This window comes from Balaenoptera borealis (assembly GCF_965194805.1).
Source record: "Balaenoptera borealis genome assembly, chromosome: 17".
Taxonomy (NCBI): domain Eukaryota; kingdom Metazoa; phylum Chordata; class Mammalia; order Artiodactyla; family Balaenopteridae; genus Balaenoptera; species Balaenoptera borealis.
This window is the reverse complement of record NC_138876.1, coordinates 74,052,166-74,076,609: the sequence shown is the minus strand read 5'-3', so window position 1 is coordinate 74,076,609 and position 24,444 is coordinate 74,052,166. Positions and strand designations below refer to the sequence as shown.

The following is a 24,444-nucleotide window of genomic DNA, read 5'->3' as shown; positions in this document are numbered from 1 at the left end:
TGGAGAAGGCGCTGTGACTGATCGAACACGTCAAAAGCGGTTTGCGAAGTTTTGTGCTGGAGATTTCTCACTGGATCATGCTCCACGGTCAGGTAGACCAGTTGAAGTTGACAGCGATCAAGTCGAGACATTAACTGAGAACAATCAACGTTATACCACGTGGGAGATAGCCGACATACTCAAAATATCCAAATCAAGCGCTGAAAATCATTTGCACCAGCTTGGTTATGTTAATTGTTTTGATGTCTGGGTTCCACTTAAGTTAAACGGAAAAAAACCTTCTTGACCGTATTTCCCCATGTGATTCTCTACTGAAACGTTAACAAAAATGTTCCATTTTTAAAACAAATTGTGACCAGCGATGAAAAGTGGATACTGTACAACAATGAGGAACGGACGAGATCATGGGGCAAGCGAAATGCACCACCACCAACCACACCAAATGCCGGTCTCCATCCAAAGAAGGTGATGTTGCATATATGGTGGGAATGGAAGGGAGTCCTCTATTATGAGCTCCTTCTGGAAAACCAAACGATTAACTCCAACAAATACTGCTCCCAATTAGACCAACTGAAAGCAGCACTCAACGAAAAGCGCCCGGAATTAGTACGTGTAATCTTCCATCAGGCTACTGCAAGACCACATGTTTCTTTGAGGAACAGGCAAAAACGGTTACAGCTTGGCTGGGAAGTTCTGATTCATCTGCCGTATTCACCGGGCATTGCACCTTCGGATTCCCATTTATTTAGGTCTTCACAAAATTCTCTTAATGGAAAAAATGTCAATTCCCCCAAAGACTGTAAAAGGTACCTGAAACAGTTCTTTGCTCAAAAAGATAAAATGTTCTGGGAAGATGGAATTATGAAGTTGCCTGAAACATGGCAGAAGGTAGTGGAATAAAAGGGTGAATATGTTGTTCAATAAAGTTCTTGGTGAAAATGAAAAATGTGTCTTTTATTTTTACTTAAAAACTGAAGGCACTTTTTGGCCAACCCAATAAATATACATATATACAAACATATATACATATGTATACATACACATATGTATGTATATATATATTCCATATATATGTATACATATATATACATTCCATTATGTATACACACACACACTGGAATATTATTCAGCTATAAAAAAGAATGAAATCTTGACATTTGTGGCAACACAGATGGATCTGGAGGGTATTATTCTAAGTGAAATAAGTCAGACAGAGAAAGAGAAATACTGAATGATTTTAGTTATATGTGGGATCTAAAAAATAAAACAAATGAACAAACACATCTAAACAGAAACAGTCATAGATACAGAGAACGAACAGGTGGTCGCCAGAGGGGAGAAAGGTAGGGGGTAGGGCAGAGTAGGTAAAGGGGATTAAGAGATATAAACTTCCAGTTACAAAATAAGTTAAGTCCTGAAGATGTAATATACACAGAGAAAATACAGTCAATGATACTGTAACGATCTCCTATGGTGACATTAACTGGACTTATTGTGATGATCATTTTATAATGTATACAAATATCAAATCACTATGTTGCACACCTCATATAATGTTGTATGTTAATTATAACTCAATAAAAATTAATAAAAAAATAAAGAGTTTTCAGCAAGGATGAGGTAGGTGGATGGGTAGGGAGTGGTATGTATTTCCAGAATCAATCAGTTAGAAAAAATAAAATATCTGTATTTTCAATAAATTTATTTTTTTCTAATCTTCAGATAAAAGAAAGCTTTTCCATGAAAAACACTCAGATTATGTATCTGTCTCACTGACTGATTATCAAATGTGATATAAATAGTCAAATATACTGAATGAAGAATCAGAGCCAGTAACATCATAGAAAAGGAATCTCTGTGGCCTTCTATTATCGTCATGAGTAGCAAGTTATTACAACAGTTTAATCATGGAGTTAATCAAAATTTCTCTGTTAACACATTGAAGGCTTTCAATCAAATATATAACTTTGCTGAAACGAAGAAATGTTCCCAGTATAAACTGGACGGTACTGATAAATTAGTGCTTTGCCCTCTTCAACATCGGATTCAAAATGGTGATTGTTTTTCCTAGCTGCAAGAAAAAGAAAGCGTTACTTTTTAAAAAGATAGGATACAATTTTCAAAAGCCTACTTTAAAATATTTCTTCCTATAATCAGCATTATTAAGTGGGACAATGCCAGCAAAAAGGAGAAACGTCTTACCAAATTTTCCCCAAATAAAGCAGCACCTGACTTGGAGTAGAGCCTTCCCGACAGCAGCCGTGCCTACCCTGCACCAGACCCCACGTGGTGCTCACTCCCCCTTCATTCAAACGCCTACTACACACCTACTGCGTGCATGGCTTGATGCACGGCCTGGGGATGGCAACATCCACAAGGCAAGGTCCAAACACTCAAGAAGTCTTGTCTAGGGCTTCCCTGGTGGCGCAGTGGTTGAGAATCTGCCTGCCAATGCAGGGGACACGGGTTCGAGCCCTGGTCTGGGAAGATCCCACATGCCGCGGAGCGACTGGGCCCGTGAGCCACAACTACTGAGCCTGCGCGTCTGGAGCCTGTGCTCTGCAACAGGAGAGGCCGCGACAGTGAGAGGCCCGCGCACCGCGATGAAGAGTGGCCCCCGCTTGCCGCAACTGGAGAAAGCCCTCGCACAGAAACGAAGACCCAACACAGCCATAAATAAATAAATAAATAAATAAATAAAATTTAAAAATAAAAAAAAAAGAAGTCTTGTCTAGTAACCACACAGAAGTTTTTATAGACTAATCAGGAAGACGCTTCAAGAGGATGGAGAAACTGGCAAAGCTGAGGCAGTGGAGAAGGGAGGCATCTCCCCCAGGTAAGGCAGAAATTTGAAAAGCAAGGAGGCACAAAGAAGTCGCATGGCTAAACTTTAGGTGTGAGGGGGTGAGGGCTCAGACTTTACCCTAAAGTCAAAATAAAGTAAATACAGGCTTCCATAGCATTTTCAGAAAGAGGGAGATTGGAAAATGAAGGCCATGTAGCCGTGCCTGTGACACTGCTGCAGAAAGCCTTGCTCTGCTCTCTGCTGTTCTCATTCACTCCTACACACACGGCATGAGAATGTTTCTTGGGACTAATACTACACATGCGAGAACTTTTTTTTTAACTTGGGGTTTTTGTAATGAAACGACCCACTCAACTGAGCACAATTCTCAACCACAGTGAACTCAGGAGGAAGCACTTTACCTGCGAGTGTGGACGGAGGGGTGATAAAACCTCAGGGCAAGCGTGAAGCGAGGATGCAAACAAAGCTCACGGAAATCTTCCCGGGGCCGCGACTTGCCGGAGTGACGCCCTATCCCTTGCAAGTTGTGTTCGTAGCTCTGTCTTACACCCGTATCACTCCACTAAAACTCAAGCATCTATAACCAAATTCTCAATTTACCCACAAACATAACATAGCATGACTATGCCTGTGTTTTCATCATGAAAAAGCAGGCAAAGCGTATTAACTTTCTCCAATGTGCCAATACTTACAGACAGGCAGCCTTAAAACCACAGACCGATGAGTATAGATTCAATTTACATAACTGTCTTGGAAAAGTAAGATCTAATTCTCAGAGAATGTCATAATTAAATCATTACCCCTAAGAAGAGTAATTGGAGGGGAATCTAAAAAAAAAAGTACTCAAGAAAACAAAACAAAACAATCTTTATGCTGTTGTTCAAGAAATCAGCCCACTTTAGAGTATACAATACTGTTAACTGAAATAACTGTCCTGATTTGATTTGAATGACTAATATCTCAATTTCAGGGCTTTCACATGAATTAATTTTTTTTAAAGTTAAACCTACAGAACATTTATGGAGTAAAAGTACACAGAAGTTCAGATGAGGGCAATTTCCTTCAAAACCACACTAGGGTGATAAAATTATAACCCCTGACCCATATTACCTTCAGCCACAAAGAACTCTGCTAAATAAAATGCAGCCCTCACAGCATTAGGCGCATGGGAAATGCCTTTTAATTTTCCCCACTCATAAGGAGCTTTCTCTGGATGCCACTGGACACCATATACTGGATACTGGTATCCTGCACAAAGAACACAGACTGGTGAGTATTAAGTAGTAACAATGGTCTAGGATGTTACTTACAATTAAATTATGTTTTACATCCTGTGTAAAACATTATTTTTATAACACCCAATGTCAGACAAAATTAAATTGTGCACATTCTCTCAGACACAAACAATTTCAGTTCACAGTCAATGTGAAAGTTCACAATACAATATTTCACTGACTTACAACCTTTTATAATTTGAAATATGATTCGCTTTACTAGGTGATCAGAGTAGAGTGAAATAACTGAGCCTTTGAATATATCCCAGCTCAACAGTCAAGTGCACATCTGATTAGTCACACGTTTCTTCTACAACTCTCTTCCCCCCACTTCATACCGCGTTTTCATCCCCTCCTATAATGACATTCACATGAGCATGAACTATGCCAGCATCTTTAGTGTCCTTTTACGTAAGTCTCAGGCTAAACTGTGTCTCTCTCTCAGTCTATGGAAAGGTTCATGGTTTCATGGTGCCAATTTTTAAATAGTTTTAAAAAGTTTAAATTTGGTGTGAAAGATTTTTGGTAATGTACTTCATTTATTTTTAGAATTCTTAAATATCTTTATATACAAAAATGATACGATCCCTAGGATTTACTCTAAAAACTAAGCTGGTATGAGGAGAAAATAGATACGAAGCAAGAATGGCCACATAAATGTGATAGTTGTTGAAGCTTAGAGAAAGGTGCCCAGGGGATCATTATATTACTCTACTTCTAAATATGGTTTTAAAATTCCATAATTTAAAAAAAATATGTGTAATATTTACCTTCTGAGAAATATCTATACTCATCTCTTTTTCTCTTCACATATGCCTTTCCTCATTTTAATTGAAAAAAAAATTCTCCCTCTATTATTTTTGCTTTGAAATTATAACCCTGACTACCATGGGAAAATACTTAGAGAAATGAATTATCCAAAAGTAGAGATATCTAGGGAAAAGGGCATTGTCCTCGTATCCCATGAGACTCTCCTAAGAGAGATCATGTCAGAAGAAGGAAACCTATTTTATCCTAGCCTTCTTCAGTCTAGATTCACAAGAGGAAAGAACCTACCAGCAAGCAGCTCCAGTCACTCTACTCCATCCCTCCCCACTGTGCCCCCCCCCCTTCTTTGTGACAAACTCTCTTCCTCTCGTCTGGAACCACATGTGATGCCACCAGCAGGAGACCCATGGGCTGGATGACCAGGAAATTAACTGTTACACACAGGTAACTGAAAGGCAGATCTTCTAATATATTTCTTTGAGATATGAAAAGTATTATTTAGAATAAGAAATACCCTAAGTGGTGGCGCAGTGGTTAAGAATCCGCCTGCCAGTGCAGGGGACACGGGTTCAAGCCCTGGTCCGGGAATATCCCACATGCCGCGGAGCAACTAAGCCTGTGCGCCACAACTACTGAGCCTGCACTCTAGAGCCCAAGAGGCACAACTACTGAGCCCACTCACTGCAACTACTGAAGCCCGCATGCCTAGAGCTCGTGCTCCGCAACAAGGGAAGCCACCGCAATGAGAAGCTCGCGCACCGCAACCAAGAGTAGCCCCCGCTCGCCGCAACTAGAGAAAGCCTGCATGCAGCAACAAAGACCCAACACAGCCATAAATAAATAAATAAATTAATTAATTAATTAAATTTATTTAAAAAAGGAAATACCCTAAGTGATAAATTGTAATAAAGGTTTTTCAGATAGATACATAGGTGAATGGATAGGACAGAGATACACACTGACATTCAGAAACAAGTTGAGATTTACTCTTTTTTTGTAAACTGCGTCACTAAAAGATCAATGCAGGTTCCTGACAACTCTAGGAATCATGTGCCCTGGCTCACTAATTTAGAACAAAATATCAAGAACAGGAAGGAAATGCGCAAATAAGAGCATCTCAAGTGTTTCTATCTAGTAGGTGTCAGGAAATTTTCAGAAGATAAAAATTTCAAATGAGCCTGGTATGATGACATAGCCAGGAACAGAACCAACAGGAAGTCCTATTCCCTAATTTCCAAGCCAATACTCTTTCATTTAAATAATTACTCATCTATTCAACATCTATTGAGATTTCCATAAAGTCCTGGAAACACAAAGAATGACACGGTCCCAGCTCTCAATGAGCTCTTAGCCTAGGAGGAAAGATAGAACATGAGGAAATAAGTGCAAAGAGACATTCCTAGGAAGTGCAGAGCAAGTATAAAGCAGGAGCACTGAGGATGTGGAGAGAAAGGATAACGGGCAGGGATGGCCTCCAGGAGCTGACCACTAACCTGAGTTCTTAAAGCTAGCTAAGAGGTCATCAGCAGAAGGGAATGGGGAGGAAGGAAAGCTTTTCAGAGGAGAGGAAAGAACATAAGAAAAAGCACAGGGGCAAGAAGTGCTGCTCTGTGGAGGGCTGTGTGTACTGAACAGGGTACACGGAATCCAGGCCGGCGATGAAGGCGGGGAGACCCTGAGTAAACGACTGGGAAATCCAGACTCCATCCTCCAAGTGCTAATGAGCCACTGAGGAGCCTTCTTCCCAGGCAATGAGGTCAGACTGGAATCTCGGGGGATTGCTGGTCACCAGCTGGAAGGCAGGTTTGTGGAACAGTTAGGAGCTCCTGCGGCAACACAGGTGGCAGGTGGTTAATGCTGAAGTCGGACAGGAGGAATAGAGAGATTCGGGAAGAAGAATTCCCAAGAAGGACTTGGGAAGTAGAAAGTGGCGTGGACTTTTTAGATGTGGAGGATGAGGGCAGGAAGTCAAGGACAGCCAACCCTGGATGATGTGGTCAATGGCAACGCTGTCAACTAAAGTAAGAAATACAGGAGGGCAAACAGGGTTAGAGAGATAAGTTCAGAGTGCTTCACTTCAGACTGGATCCATCAGCCTTCCCCAGAATTCCGGGGAGGTCGTTTCTGAACCTTCAGACATCTGACCTCCCCCAACAAGACAGCCAGTGACATGGCCACAATCTGTGAATAACGTGAACCACTTCCGCTTCATCCCAGGTGATTCCAGTCTAGTACTCGGGCCTCGCCAGTAGCACTAATCAGTCTCACCAGCTCAAAGACCACCTACTGCTTCTGCAAGCTCTCATTCAAGGTATTTTGCTTCCTTGTGCACTTGTGATTTTTTGGCTGTGAACCAATCACTTTCCTTAAAACCTCAGATGGAAACTTCTTAAAAGTCCCGGATAAATGCAGGTTCCTCCAGAGAGAACTACTGATATTTGTTTCTGCCACGCACGTTGAGGCACTATCAGTCCGAGATAACTTCAAACACACTTCTTGACTTAAGATGTGCCGAACTTCCCAGTCAGTATAGCGCAGGCCACACTAGACCAGCCTGTCATGAAAACACTTGAGGTTTATTGATCTACCAGCCCACCCCCTTAGCGCTACGGTTCAGGATGGCAAACTCTCGGTGCAGCTCTGCAGGCAGGATTCACTGAGGGTCCAGCCTTTCGGGTCCTGCTCCATGGGGGTACTCTCCAGGGAGGGGGCTCCTGAGGTTCATCTCAAGCTCTCCTGACTCAATAATAAGGCTGCTTTAAATACTCCACTTACCTCCTGCAATTTGGGGCCTGAATACCCTTACTGTCACTTCATCAATGTATTTATTTAGGAAGATGTTTTTCTGTATGTCAATCACATTTTTTGTTGTTGTCTGGAGCATGTACTTAATCTGCATTATTGCTAGAAATAGAAATCGCTTTCTCCATTTATTTCTTCATCCACTCTCCCCTTACTCTTCACTTCCCTTTTTCATCACCCTGTCATAGAAGGTGACCCAAGTAAACCACAAGTGATTTGGAACATGGGCAAAACAGGTCTCCTGTCTCCAAAAATGCCCTAACTTCTAACTTCAGTCCCCAAAGTAACATGATTTTATTCATAAGAGAGCTATAAAATCAAAATTAATAAATATAATAAGTAAAATAAAGTGTACATGTGCAGTGATACATACCTTCCATTGTTGAAATAAACTCAGTATAGCCATCTGTATTTGTAGTTAATATATTGAAAAACGCCTTTAACTTTTCATTCATTGTAAAATTCTAAAGTACAAAAATAAAAACAAAATAATTACTTCTGTAGTAAATCTAAATGCATTAATTTCATTGTGTTATTAATGTGATACCTTCACAGAGAGGCTCCACTTGTGGAAATTTGCAGTCAGAGGTTCTACTGCTAACGACAGCAACAAGTCAGCAGGAAAATTCTGGAACATTCTGCTCTGCAACGGACCTGAAATAATTTAAGCATAAAAAGAAATAATTTAAACACAGAAAAAATAAAATCCATTGAAGTCACTGATCTACAGCCAGAGAGAGGCCATTGTTAAGACATAATCAAGATGACTAAATGATATGCAAACACATCCATTTCCACAGAAGTATTCTAGTCAAGCACAAAATAAGTTTAACACACAATTCCAAATATGCTCCATACTTAAGTACTTTTCTTCTAGAATTGTAACATAAATAACTAAAATTCTTCAGACGTGATAATGAGCAGGCTAGCCATAGAGTAAGCAGAGGATTTTAAAATGAGTTCTCTAGACAGCGCTGAAAAACAGGTAAAATATACCACATGTGTATATATTTGTTTTCTCAGGAAAGGACCCAGAACTTTTAACACATTTTCAAAGGTATCTGGGACTTAAACGGTTAAAAATACCAACAACGTAGGAAAAAACATTAACCAGGCCAAGATAATTCTACTCACTAAATAGATCAAAAGAAGCAATTTACCACAATGAAGGCTCTGGAGTGTGACACAGACATACACCAGCAAAGGGATAAGAAAATCCTGATGGTGTTCAAGGCCCTAATGCCAGCTGTCCCTAAATGAACCCCTCATTCAGGATGCTAATGGCTTCCATTAGAATCCCAGAGCCCCAGAAAATAAAAATCCACTGATACCTTACTTCAGCAGATTTCATTCCTTTTTTTGTATAAACTCGGTTTTAACCACATACAACCAAAAGAGACTGACCTAATACATACACGTCCCACAGGATTCTTACAGTAATTAAGTGAGATAATATGAGAAAGAGCTTTGAAAAGTATAGAGCATTTTATAGATTCAATGTATAACAACTACTACTTTCTATCCAAAATCCTTATGAGAACGAACAGGAATGGTTGGTAGCATTCAATTCTGATTCAGAAATCAAGTAACCTACAAGAATCATTATCTATTTACACGGATTGGTAAATAAAGAATTTGTCTGGTCTTTGTCCTGGGTTCCTGACAGGGAGCTTTTAAACCCTTGGAATTTCCTGACTGATAGGCGTGTCTTTGTAATGCTAACGAGGTGACACAAGGTGGCCCCTGGACAGCTTCAGGATGAGGCTGGTTATCAGGAAAACTAACCACGTGATTATAGCAGGTCTGACTTTACCTGGCTATGTAGTGCAATGGACGTGCACTGGACTTCTAGAGTAGGTCTGACTTTGAGCTAGCCTGATCTCCAGGGATGAGACAGGGACTGGAGATTGAGTTCAATAACACGGCCAATGATTTAATCCATCATGCCTTCACAATAAAGTCCCGATAAAAACTCTGAGCACCAAAGCTCACCGGAGCTACAGGGCTGGTGAACATACTGATGTGCCAGGAGGGTGACATGTCCTGACTCAACAGGGAGAGGGCATGAAGTCCTATATTCCCTCACAGACCTTGTCCCATGTGTATCCTTTACAGTAAAACTCTTTATTGCAAACATAGCACTTTCCTGAGTTCTGAGAGTCATTCCAGTTAATGATTAAACCTGAGGGGGATTGTGGGAATCCCAAGATTCATGGCCAGCTGATCAGACGTATGGGTGGCCTGGGGGTGTGACTTGGGGCTGGTATCTGACACAAGGGCAGTCTAGTCACGGAGATAACCTTTAACTGGAGTCTGTGCTAACTCCGGGTGGTTAGCACTCGAATGGAATTGCAGTGCACCCTAGCTGGGATGGAAACAGAGTACACAGCCAAGGGGAAAATGCTGACTATAATAATAATAGCTAACATTTATTAGGGTAATATTCAAAGTGCTTATCACAGTACCTGGAAAACATTATCTTATTCAATCCTCACAAAAAAATCCTAAGAGGTAAACGCTTTTACAAATCAGGAAATTAAAGCTAAGAGAGGTTAAATGATTCCCCAAGGCAGAAGTGACAAAGCTAGGACTCAAAACCAAGTCTGATTTTAGAGTTTTTAATCATGCACTGTCCTGACGTCACTAGAAGCAAAAAGTTATCAACGTTCAAAATTCCTTAAGCCATCTTTATAACTCAGTACAAGAGTGATCATTCACACCTTCAGCCTGTGTAAATAATTTAAAAATTAACAAATGTTATGAACATTTTTTTACTCTGATATTTGCAACTTACTAATCCTGCCCAGTTAATAGTTTTTTAAGGATCAAAAGAGAATTCTTACCTCTAGTGAAGTTCAGGGGCATTTTAATTCCAACAGTATCTGTGAGGGTTAATAAGCTCTCCCCACTGACCAGATACGTAAGCTCTTCAAATCCAAGGCAGGTCCCCCACGTGGGAAAATAGTCTCCATTACCAAAACCCTGTGCAGAATAAAGAGAAAACTAAGCTTACTCAAACTTTTCAAAATAAAAATTATACATTTGGTTTGTCATACAAGATTGGCACCTGAGGTATACATGGATTTCTAAGGAGTTTTCCAGGATCAATAGTAGTAGGCTATCACTTACTCTCTTTTCTATCAGTAGGCTATCACTTAATCTCTCTTTAGATCAAGCTCCCACATAATAGTTCAGGTTTAATTAACCAAACTATCCAAACTCAGTTGTGCTGGGAAAGATACAGACATTTGCCAGTCAACTACCAAACAACACATGTAACATTGAGGGACTGTAAATATCAAAGATAATGCTAGATAAATGCCTATTTATACATTTTCTACAAATCTTGTTGCTTTAAGTGACTGTCCAGTTTTGAACATACTCTGAATGGAAGTCTTTCCTCCATTATCTCAGAATTTATAGTAACAGCTGCATTATACCACCTTCAGCTAATCAGATTTAAATCAGGTGAAAGCCATGATCTGGAAGGAAAGGAACAGTCGGCAAGCAAAAGTAAAATAAAATTTCAGAGAGTAAAAGTTGTCAACTAAAAAAGTACAAATGTACTGGGTTTCTTCAGAGGAAGTCACAACAACCAGTGTGACTGGGGGAGATTCCAGCGACTGAACTTTCTGATTAACCAAAGATTAAACCCATATGTGCTGATAGTTACAAAAATGGGTTTTGTAACTTTTCTAAAAGCAGTGGTTTTCCTGCATAGACTGTAAAATGTAACAGTAACTCATTTTAAATGAGGAAATTGTTAGGGAGTTTTTTCTGTTCTTCAATGAGAAAAATATAGAACAGCATTAATTCCTATACTTCCTATCTCAAGATAGGATTTTAATACTTTTATAGGCAAGTCTGAAAAATTTTATTTTTAGAAGTTAGAATTGTAAACGTTATGTTGAAGGGTCTTACTGCATTCACTTACAATAAACACAAAAAAGGGTTGAACTGTTCTCTGTTTCCATATGCACCAAATTTGATTTCTGAACTAAATGTTAAATCCCCCCTTGCTGGGACCACGTCTTTTGTTTGTTGTTATCAGCAGAGCAAAGGACACAGAGTGGAACCGAATAGATCTCACAGAAGTCACTTCTCAGGGCTTCTTCATCAGGGCCTGTGGACCCCAGTGGCTACAGCTAAATGGAAGTTCAAGGTTGCTAAGCTTTTTTCTTTGCTTTGAAACCTTCAGGTAGCTAATTACATTTTTTTAAAATTTATTTTTATTTATTTATTATTTTTGGCTGTGTTGGGTCTTCGTTGCTGCGCACAGGCTTTCTCTAGTTATGGCGAGCAGGGGCTACTCTTCGTTGCGGTGCGTGGGCTTCTCATCGCGGAGCACGGGCTCTAGGTGCGCGGGCTTCAGTAGTTGTGGCACGCAGGCTTCAGCAGTTGTGGCTCGTGGGCTCTAGAGCGCAGGCTCAGTAGTTGTGGCGCATGGGCTTAGTTGCTCCGCGGCACGAGGGATCTTTCTGGACCAGGGCTCGAACCTGTGTCCCCTGCACTGGCAGGCGGATTCTTAACCACTGCGCCACCAGGGAAGCCCTAATCACATTTTTTTAAAATAGGCCTTTGGGTCTTATGGGTTAGGTGGCTCCCTTTTTTTTTTTTTTTAAATTGAACAAGGCAGTTACATGAGTCTTTATATGCAAAGGAAGACTGGCTTTATAATGTTCATATATATGCTTTCCAAATGCATTTTAAATCACTCATGTTATAAAATTTCAATTTTGTTCGCTAGTTTTTCCAAAAAATATCCACTGAGCATGTCCTAAGTACATGGAACCATATGATATAAAATGAGGAATGCCTCGAAGGGTGTCAGAGCCACGCGATCTGATGAGACATGAACAGCTAACTTCAAGATATTCTGCCTCTGGGCTTCTCTGAAAAGCTGGCTAAGGCACAAATTAGGGACGGGGTAGAAAGAAACAGCCTAAGCAGATCTGAAGTAGGAGGACACAGAGTCCTCTTGGTATATGGAAATACCAGCCTGGCTGCAATTACCTGCACAAGCAAAGTCTGGAAAAGGTGAGCTGTGGACACACTATATATCTTGACTCAAAGACTATAAAAGGCTACGGGTCATCGAGCCAAGCCATTAAAAGTTTTCAAACAAGCATCTCATATGCTAAAAGTAGTTTCTTAAGGAAATTCTTAAGGTTGGGGGAGACAGTAGGACCAGCAAGATTAATTAGAAAATTGCTGTTAACAGTTCAGGGGAGAAATAGCCAGGGTCTGAGCTATGGTGCAAAGGCAGGAGCAGTGTGAGACTACAAAGGAATCGAGAGGCTCTGCAAGTCACTGCACGGAGATGAGAAATAACAACACATGAACAGGGACTTCCCTGGTGGCACAGTGGTTAAGAATACGCCTGCCAATGCAGGGGACACGGGTTCGAGCCCTGGTCCGGGAAGATCCCACATGCCGCGGAGCGACTAAGCCCGTGTGCCACAACTACTGAGCCTGTGCTCTAGAGCCTATGAGCCACAACTACTGAGCCCGCATGCCACAACTACTGAAGCCCACGTGCCTAGAGCCTGTGCTCCGCAACAACAGAAGCCACCGCAATGAGAAGCCCACGCACCGCAACGAAGGGTAGCCCCACTCACCGCAACTAGAGAAAGCCCGCACACAACAACAAAGACCCAACGCAGCCAAAAAAAAATAATTAAAAAAAAAAAACCCAAAAAACACAACACACGAACAATGCCCAGTACATAATGAAGACAGCTTACTCAGCCACCACGAGGGCCTGGTTCACGTTAATGAGCCCAGAGAGGGCCGGCCAGCAGGGCTCTGAGGGCTCCCTGGAGACCAGAATTAAATGAAGCGCAGAGAAAATGGGCAAGAGCTGCCACTGGCTGGAAAAGAACAGGCACCGCAAAAGTTAAAGGTGTGACGAGACTAGGATAATTGTGCAGGAAGTATTACCACGTGCTCAAAAAAAGAACTATCCTCGTGGAAAATTACAAAAACTCACCTGGAATAATAAGAAATAACTGAGGTTTACCTGTATGGCCAACTTGTAAAATATTTTGGCCACGTGGGCGTAACCTGACTTCATGAGGTTAACACCTCCTCCAGGGAAAAGGATTCTGAAACAACATCAAACAGGGTGCATTTCAACCCCTCCCCACTTCTAGAAAATAAATAATCTTTTTATTTTAAAACAACTTTTCCTTATTACGTAAGCAGCAAGATCATTAGAGAAAATGAGAAAAATTAGGCAAAAAGAAAATACAAAATATTTACAATCCCACCCATTTGTAAACTATTGCAGTTAACAATGCATTTGTGCATATTCTACCAAACTTCTTGGATAAACAAGTTTATTTTTGAAATAAAGTGTGGATAAATTAAAGTAAAATAAATGGGGGGAGGGGAGGAGAGTACACACAGCTAGAAATCAAGTAGAAATAAAATTCCAAGTATAGCTAGGTTTAAATTAAGATGATCAGAGATGCCAAAATCAACTACAGGTCCATAATCATGAGTCAGGCTTAGCTCACAAAAAAAAATCTGTTTTAACAATAAAGAACAAACTAGTCATAAAAATATAGTAGGCTAGAATTAAATATCCATGGAATTTTAAATTTATTATTATTACCCTGAAATCTCTTTAGAAATAAGAATGGTGTTAGAAAATTTTGAAAAAGAACACAATTACCATTCTAAAAAAATTCTAGGAAAAAAAAGGGGAGAGTCACAAACATTTGACTTTATTTTACTCTACCCATAAAGGAGAGAGATAGAAAAATATTTATGTTTTCATATCAACTTTTTAAACTAACTCTAAAAAGCTCTTAAAGTAACTAAGGATATTCAAAAGAGATTACAAAGGTTGGATTAAATATATTAAAATTTTTGAAAATACTTAAATATGAATTTGAGATATGTGAAATATCACTTTTGAGACTGTGTTCATTCCGTAATAGGTACTAGCCCACAGAGGCAAAGATGGGTAATTTTTGCTGTTAGTGAGATCATGGTCTAGTAGGAAAAATATAAACTATAAGGCAGAACATCTGCCACAAAACCAAGCAGAAAACCCTACAGTTTAAAGTGGCTTAATGAAGACTCATTAGCAGTTCTCCCTTTTCATTGACTGAGTATTTAAAAAGCTGCCTCTGAACAAACTTGGTATGTTTAATCTCAAAGTCCATTCATAAAGTAAAACTTGACTGTCCGTCTCGGTTGACAAACTCCTTCAAAGCAAGGCTCTGCCTTTTCACCTCTGCAAGCCCCGCCCCCCCCAAAATAAAAACTGCATACAAGGCTCAATAAAGGTGTTTCTGAAGTGGCATTAGAGTCCTGCTCATTGTCTGCTGTTTATTTTTGAGGTTCCACCATATACTCTCTCCTGGACTTATTTATCTTTGTCCATGCCAAGGTACACTGCATATAACAGGCATTGTAAATGTTTCACTAAACTGAACTAACCTTACTGTAAATATTTACTGATCCAAACTGAGCTGAATGCAAACGCCTGTTTTGAACATAGCTTTTTAAAAAAAAATAGTAATAAATGAACAGTTTTCTAAAATTTTTAAAAAGTTCTTTTTATAAAAGCTTTACAGTAAAATAGACTCCCTCCATCCCACTCCTGATCAGAAATAACCACCATTATGGGACTTCCCTGGTGGCGCAGTGGTTAAGAATCTGCCTTCCAATGCAGGGAATGTGTGTTTGATCCCTGGTCAGGGAACTAGATCCCACATGCATTCTGTAACTAAGAGTTCAAATGCCACAACTAAGGAGCCTACACGCCACAACTAAGGAGCCCACCTCCTGCAACTAAGACCCACTGCAACAAAAATAAATAAATAAATAAATTAATTTAAAAAAAAAAAAAAAGATGGGTGTTCTCTAAAAAAAAAAAGAAAAAAGAAATAACCACCATTAAAATTTGTTGTGTTGACCTCATATATGTTATACATATCTCCTTACCCCAACTTTAAAAACAAAAGTAAATGGTAGTATACTATACACACCACTATGTGCCTTGCTTCTTATCACGTGGTCCACAGAACAATAGTGATTCACGGCAACCTCTATAGATAGCCTCATTTTTTACCTGTGCATAATATTCTATTATATGCATATAGTCTATTTTTTTATCCAATTCCCAACTGATGGACTGTTGGATGGGTTCTAAATCAAAGTATTTCAAATAATTCTACAATGCATAAGTTTGGGCCTAAGTCTTCACATAAGGGGGGATTATATTTTTCTTTCTGTTTTATTAATTTTTTTTTTACTGAAGTATAGTTGATTTACAATGTTGTGTTAGTTTCAGGTATACAGCAAAGTGATTCATTTTTTTATACATATATGTATGTATATGTACGTATGTATATATTTTCTTTTTCAGATTACTTTCCCTTATAGGTTATTATAAAATATTGAGTATGTTCCCTGTGCTATATAGTAGGTCCCTGTTGGTTATCTATTTTATATATAGTAGTGTGTATATGTTAAAAGGGGTGATTATATTTGTAAAATAAAATTCCTTCTGAAGGATTTCCTGGGTCATATGGTATGTGCATTTTTAATTTCAATAGATACTGTAAAACTGCCCCCAAAAGACTCTATAACTTACACCCTGATGGAAGAAATTTTCACCTATTGAGGTATGGGGACATCATCCTGGCTTACACATGATTTGGCTTGAACTTTACGCTAACTAGAACAGCCTATCTTATGGTGCATCAAACAAGTGCTGTACGACTGCTTTAACCACTAAGAAAATAATGCATTATCCAGAAGTTTCAAAAAAAGTCCACTTTGAAGACAGGGATAAATGTCTCCCCTTCCTATGATGCCCATGCTAGCAGTCCTTCAAAGATAAGGTTCCCTTCCCAGACACCAAGGTCATGCTGACTCGCTGTATATGTGCTAATCCGTCTGTCAAAACCCTGAAGGAATGTACCCCTGTTGTGTTTGATGTACGTTCTTTGTTCTGTCAAGATATAAAACCATGTTTTTCCAGAGCACTTTCTTCCTGGGCTATAGTCCTCCATTTGGCTCAAATAAAACTCTCTTCTATTCCTTACTAATTGTTTATTGATTATTTGGATCAACAACTCCCATAAGTAAAGGATAAGAACACTGTTTCCTCACACCCTCACCACAGAGTACTAGCACATTTTCTGCTCTTTGCTAACTTGATGGTTTTTAATTGCTATAATTAGCTTTCCTCTAATTGTGAGTAATGTTGCACATTTTTTCATATGATTAAGAGGTTTTTTTTTCTGCGAGCTAAGCAATCATATCTTTTGCGATGAAGCTAGAGGATATAAAACTTTTTTCCAAGTTCTATTCAAGTCACCTTCTGAAAAATAACCAATTAATATCCTCATTCTTAAGACTTATACATCCCCTAAGCAAGCAGTATGCCACGGCCTCCAAAGTGGCTTCAAAACATTTAAGACAAGCATTAAAAGAATAAAGACTATGTCGCACATTAAAAAAAAATTGTATGTTGTCTACTGTGTAACATTTATTTCTTAACCTGCCTTCTCTCTGCAGGACTTCTGCACCTCTCAACTCAGAAAACTAATATTACACCACTGTAAGATAGCTACATAGAAACATGTGTTAAATTTATATGTACTTTTTTGCATCGCTTAGACCTCATACACTATATTAAACCAATGTTGGCAACTTACCCATTAATAGATTTGAAAAGCTTTTCATACTCTTCATCTTTAAGATCAAGCCTGAAAACAATAAAAATAATTACAAAACATCCATTTCCAAAACTTAAGAAGAAAAGTAAGCCTCTAAATGAAGTCACCACATTAATTTTTAAAAGCCGGGTGAAAAATAATTCTTAAATATTGGACTATATTACCTCTCTGCCTTCCTGGAGGCATTTTTTTCAAACTACATGAAAGCCAGATACTTATATCCTTGTTTTGCTAATCAGACAGGTAAACATGTTTTCCTCTGGCCTAATGTAATTTGATATTGTGAGGTATATGTTAATATGCAAAACATTAAAGACCATGAGATTTGGGTACCAGTCATTTCTCTGCTAGCCAAGATAAAAAAAAAAAAAAAAAAAAAAAGGTAAGGATATTCAGTAGTTTTAAGTAAAGACTAAGAGATTTATTAGCATACCTATCTTAACCACAGGAAGCTTTGGCAAAAAATATAAATGCCAAGTCCCTGCTTCAACCCACCCCTACCACCAACTGCAAAGGTCTCAGAACTACTGTGTATTCACAAGTCAGAAGAGTTCAGATCTAGGTGGTACAGACTACATGCCCGTCCCTACAGATGGGCCTAATTCGCCCAGGTAATTATTCTGAAGTTCCCTTCATCAAACATCTGGTAACGCTTTCCTAACAATCACCACGTTATTGATGATTTTATTCCCTTCTCCAGAGAAAACCCATGGGATTAGTCTGTGACAATTGGCTACAACCTTGAATTATGTCACAGTAAGACAGGTTACTCTTCCAGAAGTTTGACAGAATGAAAGAACAAGGGAAAAGAGCATCCTATTTATGAATTCTTGCAAGAACTGTCCTACGTTTAGCAGTCTTCTGGTTGTATAAGAGAATAAAAAGGCATAATGCCTTCTCAACCTGCCGAAAAAGAAGTAGGCAAATGTCAACTACAGTCCATTTCTGCCCCACAGGAAAGTTTTAGGGGCCATTAGGACACTTCTCCCATTATTAAGGAGATACCTATGATGCCCAGAACGTAGCTGTGCTTTGCCAGAAAACTCCTCTAGGCTCTCCTCTAAGCCCAAATGAGCTGTGCTGTTCAGAAATTCATCATCATCGTCCTCTGGCAGAGAGCCACAAAGCAGTGGGTGACACTGCATGGTGCTTACCGCTATCTCAAATGGAGGATAAATGGGCAGGTGGCTGGGAGCCGGGAAGTGACAGGAAGATGACACGTGAGTCCCAGTATTCTGCCAGTTCAATCTCCCCGGACTGTGCCAACAAAGAAGGAGCCAGCAGGGACCCAGAATCTTCCCCGTGGATATTTAAAGCAGATGGGCAACTACCACCACCAGGAGCCAGAACGGATTCAGATCACCCAGCTACGCTGCAGGGGCTCCGGCCAGCTAGCCTGCAGCCTGCAGTCACTTCAGTCATTCTAAGTCAACGGCGCCCCCATCGCCCATGACTGAATTTTCGGGCCCTGTTTATCACTATTAAGGGGCTTAACTGGTTGGTTGGGGGCAGCGGGTGTCACAAACTCAAGCGCCTCAGAGGCCTTGCAGGCAAAACAGACCAGGTCACATTCTTTGAACACAGATGGTGCTTCCATGCTATCAGACCTTCTTGAAACAAAAGACCCTCTCAATAAGTTCTTTTTAAAGAAAACAGCGAAAAGTCTGGTAATGATGGCAAATGACACAGCTTCAGCAACGTGAAAAGGAGTGACAGGCACTGTTGCCAATGGAGAGCACGTGCTCCGTTTAAAATGAGCTCCAGATAATTGCCTTCAAACAAAAAGGAAGCCAAAAATTCACACTCTTACGAAGTCTTCTGACGTGTACATATTTTAAGATATTTTAAGCACTGCGTGAATGAGACACATTCTTAAACCAAGAGCAGCCTGTGGGCAACCACATGCCAGCTCTCAGGTGCGGGACGCTCTGTGGGTCTCACTAGTCCTGCGGCGGGAGATCATTATAAGCTGAGTGCACCGGGCACCTGAGGGCGAAGGCAGCAGACAGAAGGAGGAAGGACACCAAAGACAAACTTCTTCAACTGCTCTGGGATGCTGTCTAGGCCTCCCATCCTCCTCCTTCTCCCCTCTGAACTGCAGAAGTTGGTCCCCAGCATCCGAAATTCAGAAAGGAATCCAACGTTATCGGTGTGATCACTTGTCTCATTCTACGTTAGGCAATCCTCTGCAGGTTCCTCTGGGAATTTAGCTGCCATGCATTACTTTGTTTTTATAGGATCACATGATTCTAATTCTGAGCAATATACCTTAAAGTGAACTTTGGGAACCCAAGCTGGAAATTAACCTGAATGCTGACAGTCACGTTTTCAGTACCTCAGTCTTAAGGCCCAGTATTCTACAAATCATCAGTTTCAAAACTTCCCTAGTTTCAAAACTTCCCGTTTCAAAACTTCTGTCATTCTCATCTGTTCCTCCCTGTGCCCTTTCATTCTATTACTCGTCAGGTCTTAACTGATTTTTTTTTAAGAACATTCACCCATCGACCCGACAACCACTGCTCTAAGCCAAGCCCGTCTCACTTCACACCTAGCCTGCTCACGCCTAGCAGACATCTCTGAACTGGCCTACCTGCCTTTTTACTCCCCATCTCCCACCTGTGTTATCAGCACTATGTCCTAAAAGAAGAGCTTGCAGAAAAAGCTTCCAGGATCAAAACTTTGCAACATTGTCCTAAGGACTGTCCAGAGCCTCTGCCTCAGCTCTAAAATGCTGCTGTTATCTGGGTTCCAAATAAGATTTCATTTGAAAAATCAGATCTGCTACTAAAAAATTGAAGACTAATGTCAAGAGCGAACGTTCATCTTGGAGTAGAGACAGTTAAATGTAAAAGATCAAGCAAAAAGACAATCTTTACGAATCTAAACATAAAACCATTTGGTGGTACCATTCTCAAAATTGTAATATTTGCATTTTTAGTATTAATGTTCTTTTTGAGCAGTACTTTTCTTTGTTACAATTTTTTAATGGGAAATTATTTACAAAAACAAGTTGCCCAGAGCAAATAGTTGTGTTTTGTGTGTGAAATCACTTATAATGGATTAGGTGAGGGTGCTGGAAGACCCTAAAATATAACTAATTTTGGATGATGAGATAATATCAATACTTACAAGGTTTTTGTTAAAAAATTCAACTCTTTCCAAATCAAAATGACATGCATCATTTATTATCATGTCATGTCATGAATATGACGTGAATCATTTTATTATGCTAGGTCATTATATCACAGAAATAATGTACCTCCTTTAAAATTGCAATACCTATAATTTATACTGAAGCAACACTGCTGTATTAGTCATTTCCAAACTTCTAGAGTAGAGCGCAAAGGTGTTTTAAAAGTCCTCTTCTAGAACACTCCTTGATTCCCTAAGTGTTTCCTTATCCTAATATTACGGGATGAAGCTGGTGAAGCTGTAGATGCTTTCACTCCATTACTGTCACGATGTCTGATGAGGATCACCTTTTCTGGGGTAAAGGTAACTCATTTCATTCTCTGTCTAATACACATGCCACATGTCTAACGATATCAAAGACGCACAGAGCTTCATACTTTAAACGACTTAATAAGAGACTCCTAAGCATTAGATGTGTGACAAAAATCAGGTGTGATGTTAACACACTTGAATGATGTTATCATAGGAGAGAAAGCATTCATTTTTAGAGATAAAAGATAATTTTAGAGATAAAACAGCAGTTGCAGTTTTTATTGCTCAGTGTAAAAAATATCGAATCATACCTTATGGGTACAACTCTCGCACCTGCGGACTCCAGATACTTTACATAGGATGCAGCAATATAGTATTTTCCCAGGATTTTCATGTTCTCACTATGGCACCTTTGCATTAATATTCCTAAATTACAAAAAAAAAGTTTCAGTTTCAAGCAATTTCCTTTTTTCCTGCTCAGAAACTGAAACACATCACCCTAGAAATGTCACTACTTTACTCATTTAATTCACAGAATTAAATATGAAGCTTCTCCTGAAAGCACATCTACAGAATTTGGGAAAGGAATAGTGGAGGCTGATCCGAGTTTTAAGTAGCCTTCTCTCTTGCCTCATTAGGGAGGCCAAATAAGCCCCCAAAGTAGGTGTACAATAGCACCAGCCTTTTCCACAAAAGCTAGAGTCAACTTCAGAGTACAGATCCTTCAATCTAGAAGGAGGCCTCTCCCTTCCCACACACACACTCTAAGGCACATCGTTTCCTTGACAACAAAGTAAAGGAGTGAAAATACCTTCTATCCATATCTCTCCAACATCATCAACATCACCTTAATCCAAGCAACTAATATCTTGCGTCCCCCGACCCCAGACTATTACAATAGCCCCTTAAAAGGTCTCTCTGCATCCTTTCTTAAACAGCTGCCTTCCAACTCCAACCAGTTCTCCACATGGAAAGAAATCTGATGATATCACCATTCACTGTTTTGGCATATATTACTGAATCATACTATATACCAGGCACTGAACTAGGTGCTGGGGACACATGAGTGAACTGAACAAACAAAATCCCTGCTTTGTGGGCTTTAATGCCAGTGTGCGGAAGGGAGAGAAGAGAGGAAACACAGTAAACAAGATCAAAAGGGTAAACAATAGTGTGATGGCTGGTGGTAAGAGCCGAGAAGGAAAGTAAAGCAGCAGAAGAAGGTGTGTGTTTGGAGAAGGAAGGGAGGGTCCAATCTATAGGAAAGAAGAAAGTCTCTTAAATGCGGTGGCCAGGCAAGTCCTCTCTCAGAAGGCAGAACATGACACTGTCGGCAGGACTTCAGAGAGGTGAGGGGGTCAGCCACATGCGGGTATCTGGAGGAAGAAGGTTCCAGGGTGAGGGAACAGCAAGTGCAAAGACCCCGAGTCAGCTCTGCGCCTGTCCCACTGCAAGGAGTGCCTTGCCTGTGACTAGAGTCCTGTGCTGGCAAGGGGACAAAGTGACAGGAAAGGAAATCAGAGAGAGAGAGAGAGAGAGAGAGAGAGAGAGAGAGAGAGAGAGAGATCAAAGCAGCAGGGGGTACCTCCTTGCTTGCGCACTTCCATGGGTTCCTAAACTTTCACAAACTCTACAGACCCTGATGCTCGGGCCCACCTACCGCTCTGGCTGCCTCTTACCCCTGAGACCTCAGCCCCAGCACAGCACTGACATCCCGGACACATCAAAACACATCTCTCCGGAGAGGATACCTGTGCCTGTGTCGCTCACTACTTCACCATCTGGAACACCTTCAATGTCTCTGTAGGCCACCTGACAGGCAGGGCCGTCCTTATCAGTCAGTCACCTGTATCCCCAGCTTCGTACAATAACTGGCATTCATCAGGCACTCAGTTAACATATATGCCACATGCCAAACTTTGTTCAGTAAGACTGCTTTTCTCCTCATGGAGCGGTAAGATCGCCCTTATTAAGGATAATAAGTTGGCAGGGAAAGAATTAGGGAGCGTCATAGAAAATGGAGTCGTTGCAGGGCAGGCAAGGATGAGGTGCCACAAAGGCGGGCTGGGCACATGTGGACACAAGGTACCAGAAAGGAGAAAAGTACGGTAGAGTAGGTAAGTTCCACCAACTTCCCCCCCGCCCCCTCCCCATCCTGGGACAAGAGCTCGGCTATATTCCCCGCCCCTCAAAATGGGACCAAAATTCTACCTATACTTTGAGGCCATCTCATGAATTTCGCGGCTTCTTTTCTTGGAATCCTTTTCACTCCTAACTCAGTGCCTTGCACACAGGTGTTCAGTTAACTATTTTGTCTTAACTGATCAGGGTAAACCAAAAGCTTACTTTTTCTATATTTGACCCTGGACTTGTTTCCCAGAAACCACTGTTTCTAGCAAAGGGAAAAGAATCACTCCTCTTCTTTCCTTTTTCCCTCCCCTCTGCACCCACAATTCCCAGCACACTACATGAGATTATACTTTGAGTTAATTCCCCTGGGAGATTCTAACCACTATTTTAAATAGCTTATAAAATAAGGCATTCCGACTTCCAAATACTGATATACAACACATTTGAAAACTGGGCACTACCAATATACATGAAAAAATGCTCATCTACTTTCTATTTAGTTACACAATACAGTGCCCATCTTCGGGGGGCGGGGAAACAAACAAAAAACAATATGAAAGGCATAACACTACAGCTAAAATGAGACCATCTTAACTGTCCACACACAAGCTACTTTCTGCAAATTTAAAATCCGGGCTGATTTCTCCTGGGTTGCTTTCCCCTGCCCAGTCTCAAATGTCTATTCTGGCAATGCAAATTGATTTTACTCTCTTTTTAAAACATACATTTGTCGAAAACGAAAAATGACACGCTTTACTTTAACACCGAATAGAATTGCCATTAGGATCACACCAGCCGCTGCTGCCCTCCTCTGCTGGAGATGACAAAGACCAAGGTATACCATAATTTCTTGATTATCTAGCCAATTCGATTTTTATACGTTATAATGCATCGTTCCTCGAAATGCGCCCTCAGCCAGTGAAATTTTAATAAAGATAATGTATGTACAGAATCCGTTTAATCAGTAGAAATTCCTAGCTAAGTACAAAACAAGAAAACCATCCGCAGGATTCTTCACAGTGCACCTTCCTCCCTTCCAGTTTTAAGAGCCTTGGAGTTGAGGAAATCAACGAGGCATTAATTAGCTATATTTCAGCACGATCCAAATGATGGCTTGGCCCCTGTGCTACAAAGGAAGGCACACATCCTAACCCTGAACTTGGGTCTTTCCAGAACAGGACGCAGCCGCCGCAGCGCAGCTGCTGGAAGCGCCCACCGCGGTCCCGGCCCCCGGCGCCTCCTCACCGATGATGGGCTTCTTGGAGGTGGGCGTGGGAGGAGCGGACAGCCCAAGGCTCGCCGTCCCGCACAGGACCAGGCCCAGCACGCTCAGCAGAAGACCCAAGCTCGCCATCGCGCTCGCCGCCTCCCGCCGCCTTTCAAAGGCACTGCCGGCGCGCGGCCAAGTGAGTCAACCGCGGACTCGTGGCCGATCCGGGCCTTAGGGCGGGGGCGGTGCTCCGCCGCAGGGGCCTATGGGAAAAAGCTGTCCCGGCGCGTGCGCGCGGCTGCCGCGGGGCGG

General features: G+C 40.8%; 1 protein-coding gene and 1 long non-coding RNA gene across 3 annotated transcripts in view; both read right to left on the bottom strand.

Moving 5' to 3' along the window:
• LOC309615304 overlaps positions 1-24,444 on the bottom strand; it is a 167,997-nt gene that overhangs the window by 70,535 nt on the left and 73,018 nt on the right. The window lies entirely within an intron of this gene.
• On the bottom strand, positions 1,220-24,386 carry GGH (gamma-glutamyl hydrolase). 2 transcript variants are annotated; one of them, XM_082364726.1, is made up of 9 exons: positions 24,168-24,386; positions 21,104-21,218; positions 17,328-17,378; positions 13,670-13,754; positions 10,494-10,632; positions 8,198-8,304; positions 8,024-8,114; positions 3,917-4,054; positions 1,220-2,071 (listed from the first exon to the last, which is right to left on the bottom strand). In XM_082364726.1, exons 1-9 carry the CDS (start codon positions 24,274-24,276, stop codon positions 1,950-1,952), a joined length of 957 nt encoding a protein of 318 aa, XP_082220852.1. In that variant the 5' UTR covers positions 24,277-24,386; the 3' UTR covers positions 1,220-1,949. The 2 variants fall into 2 exon arrangements, with proteins under 2 accessions (XP_082220852.1, XP_082220853.1); XM_082364727.1 differs by lacking the exon at positions 3,917-4,054.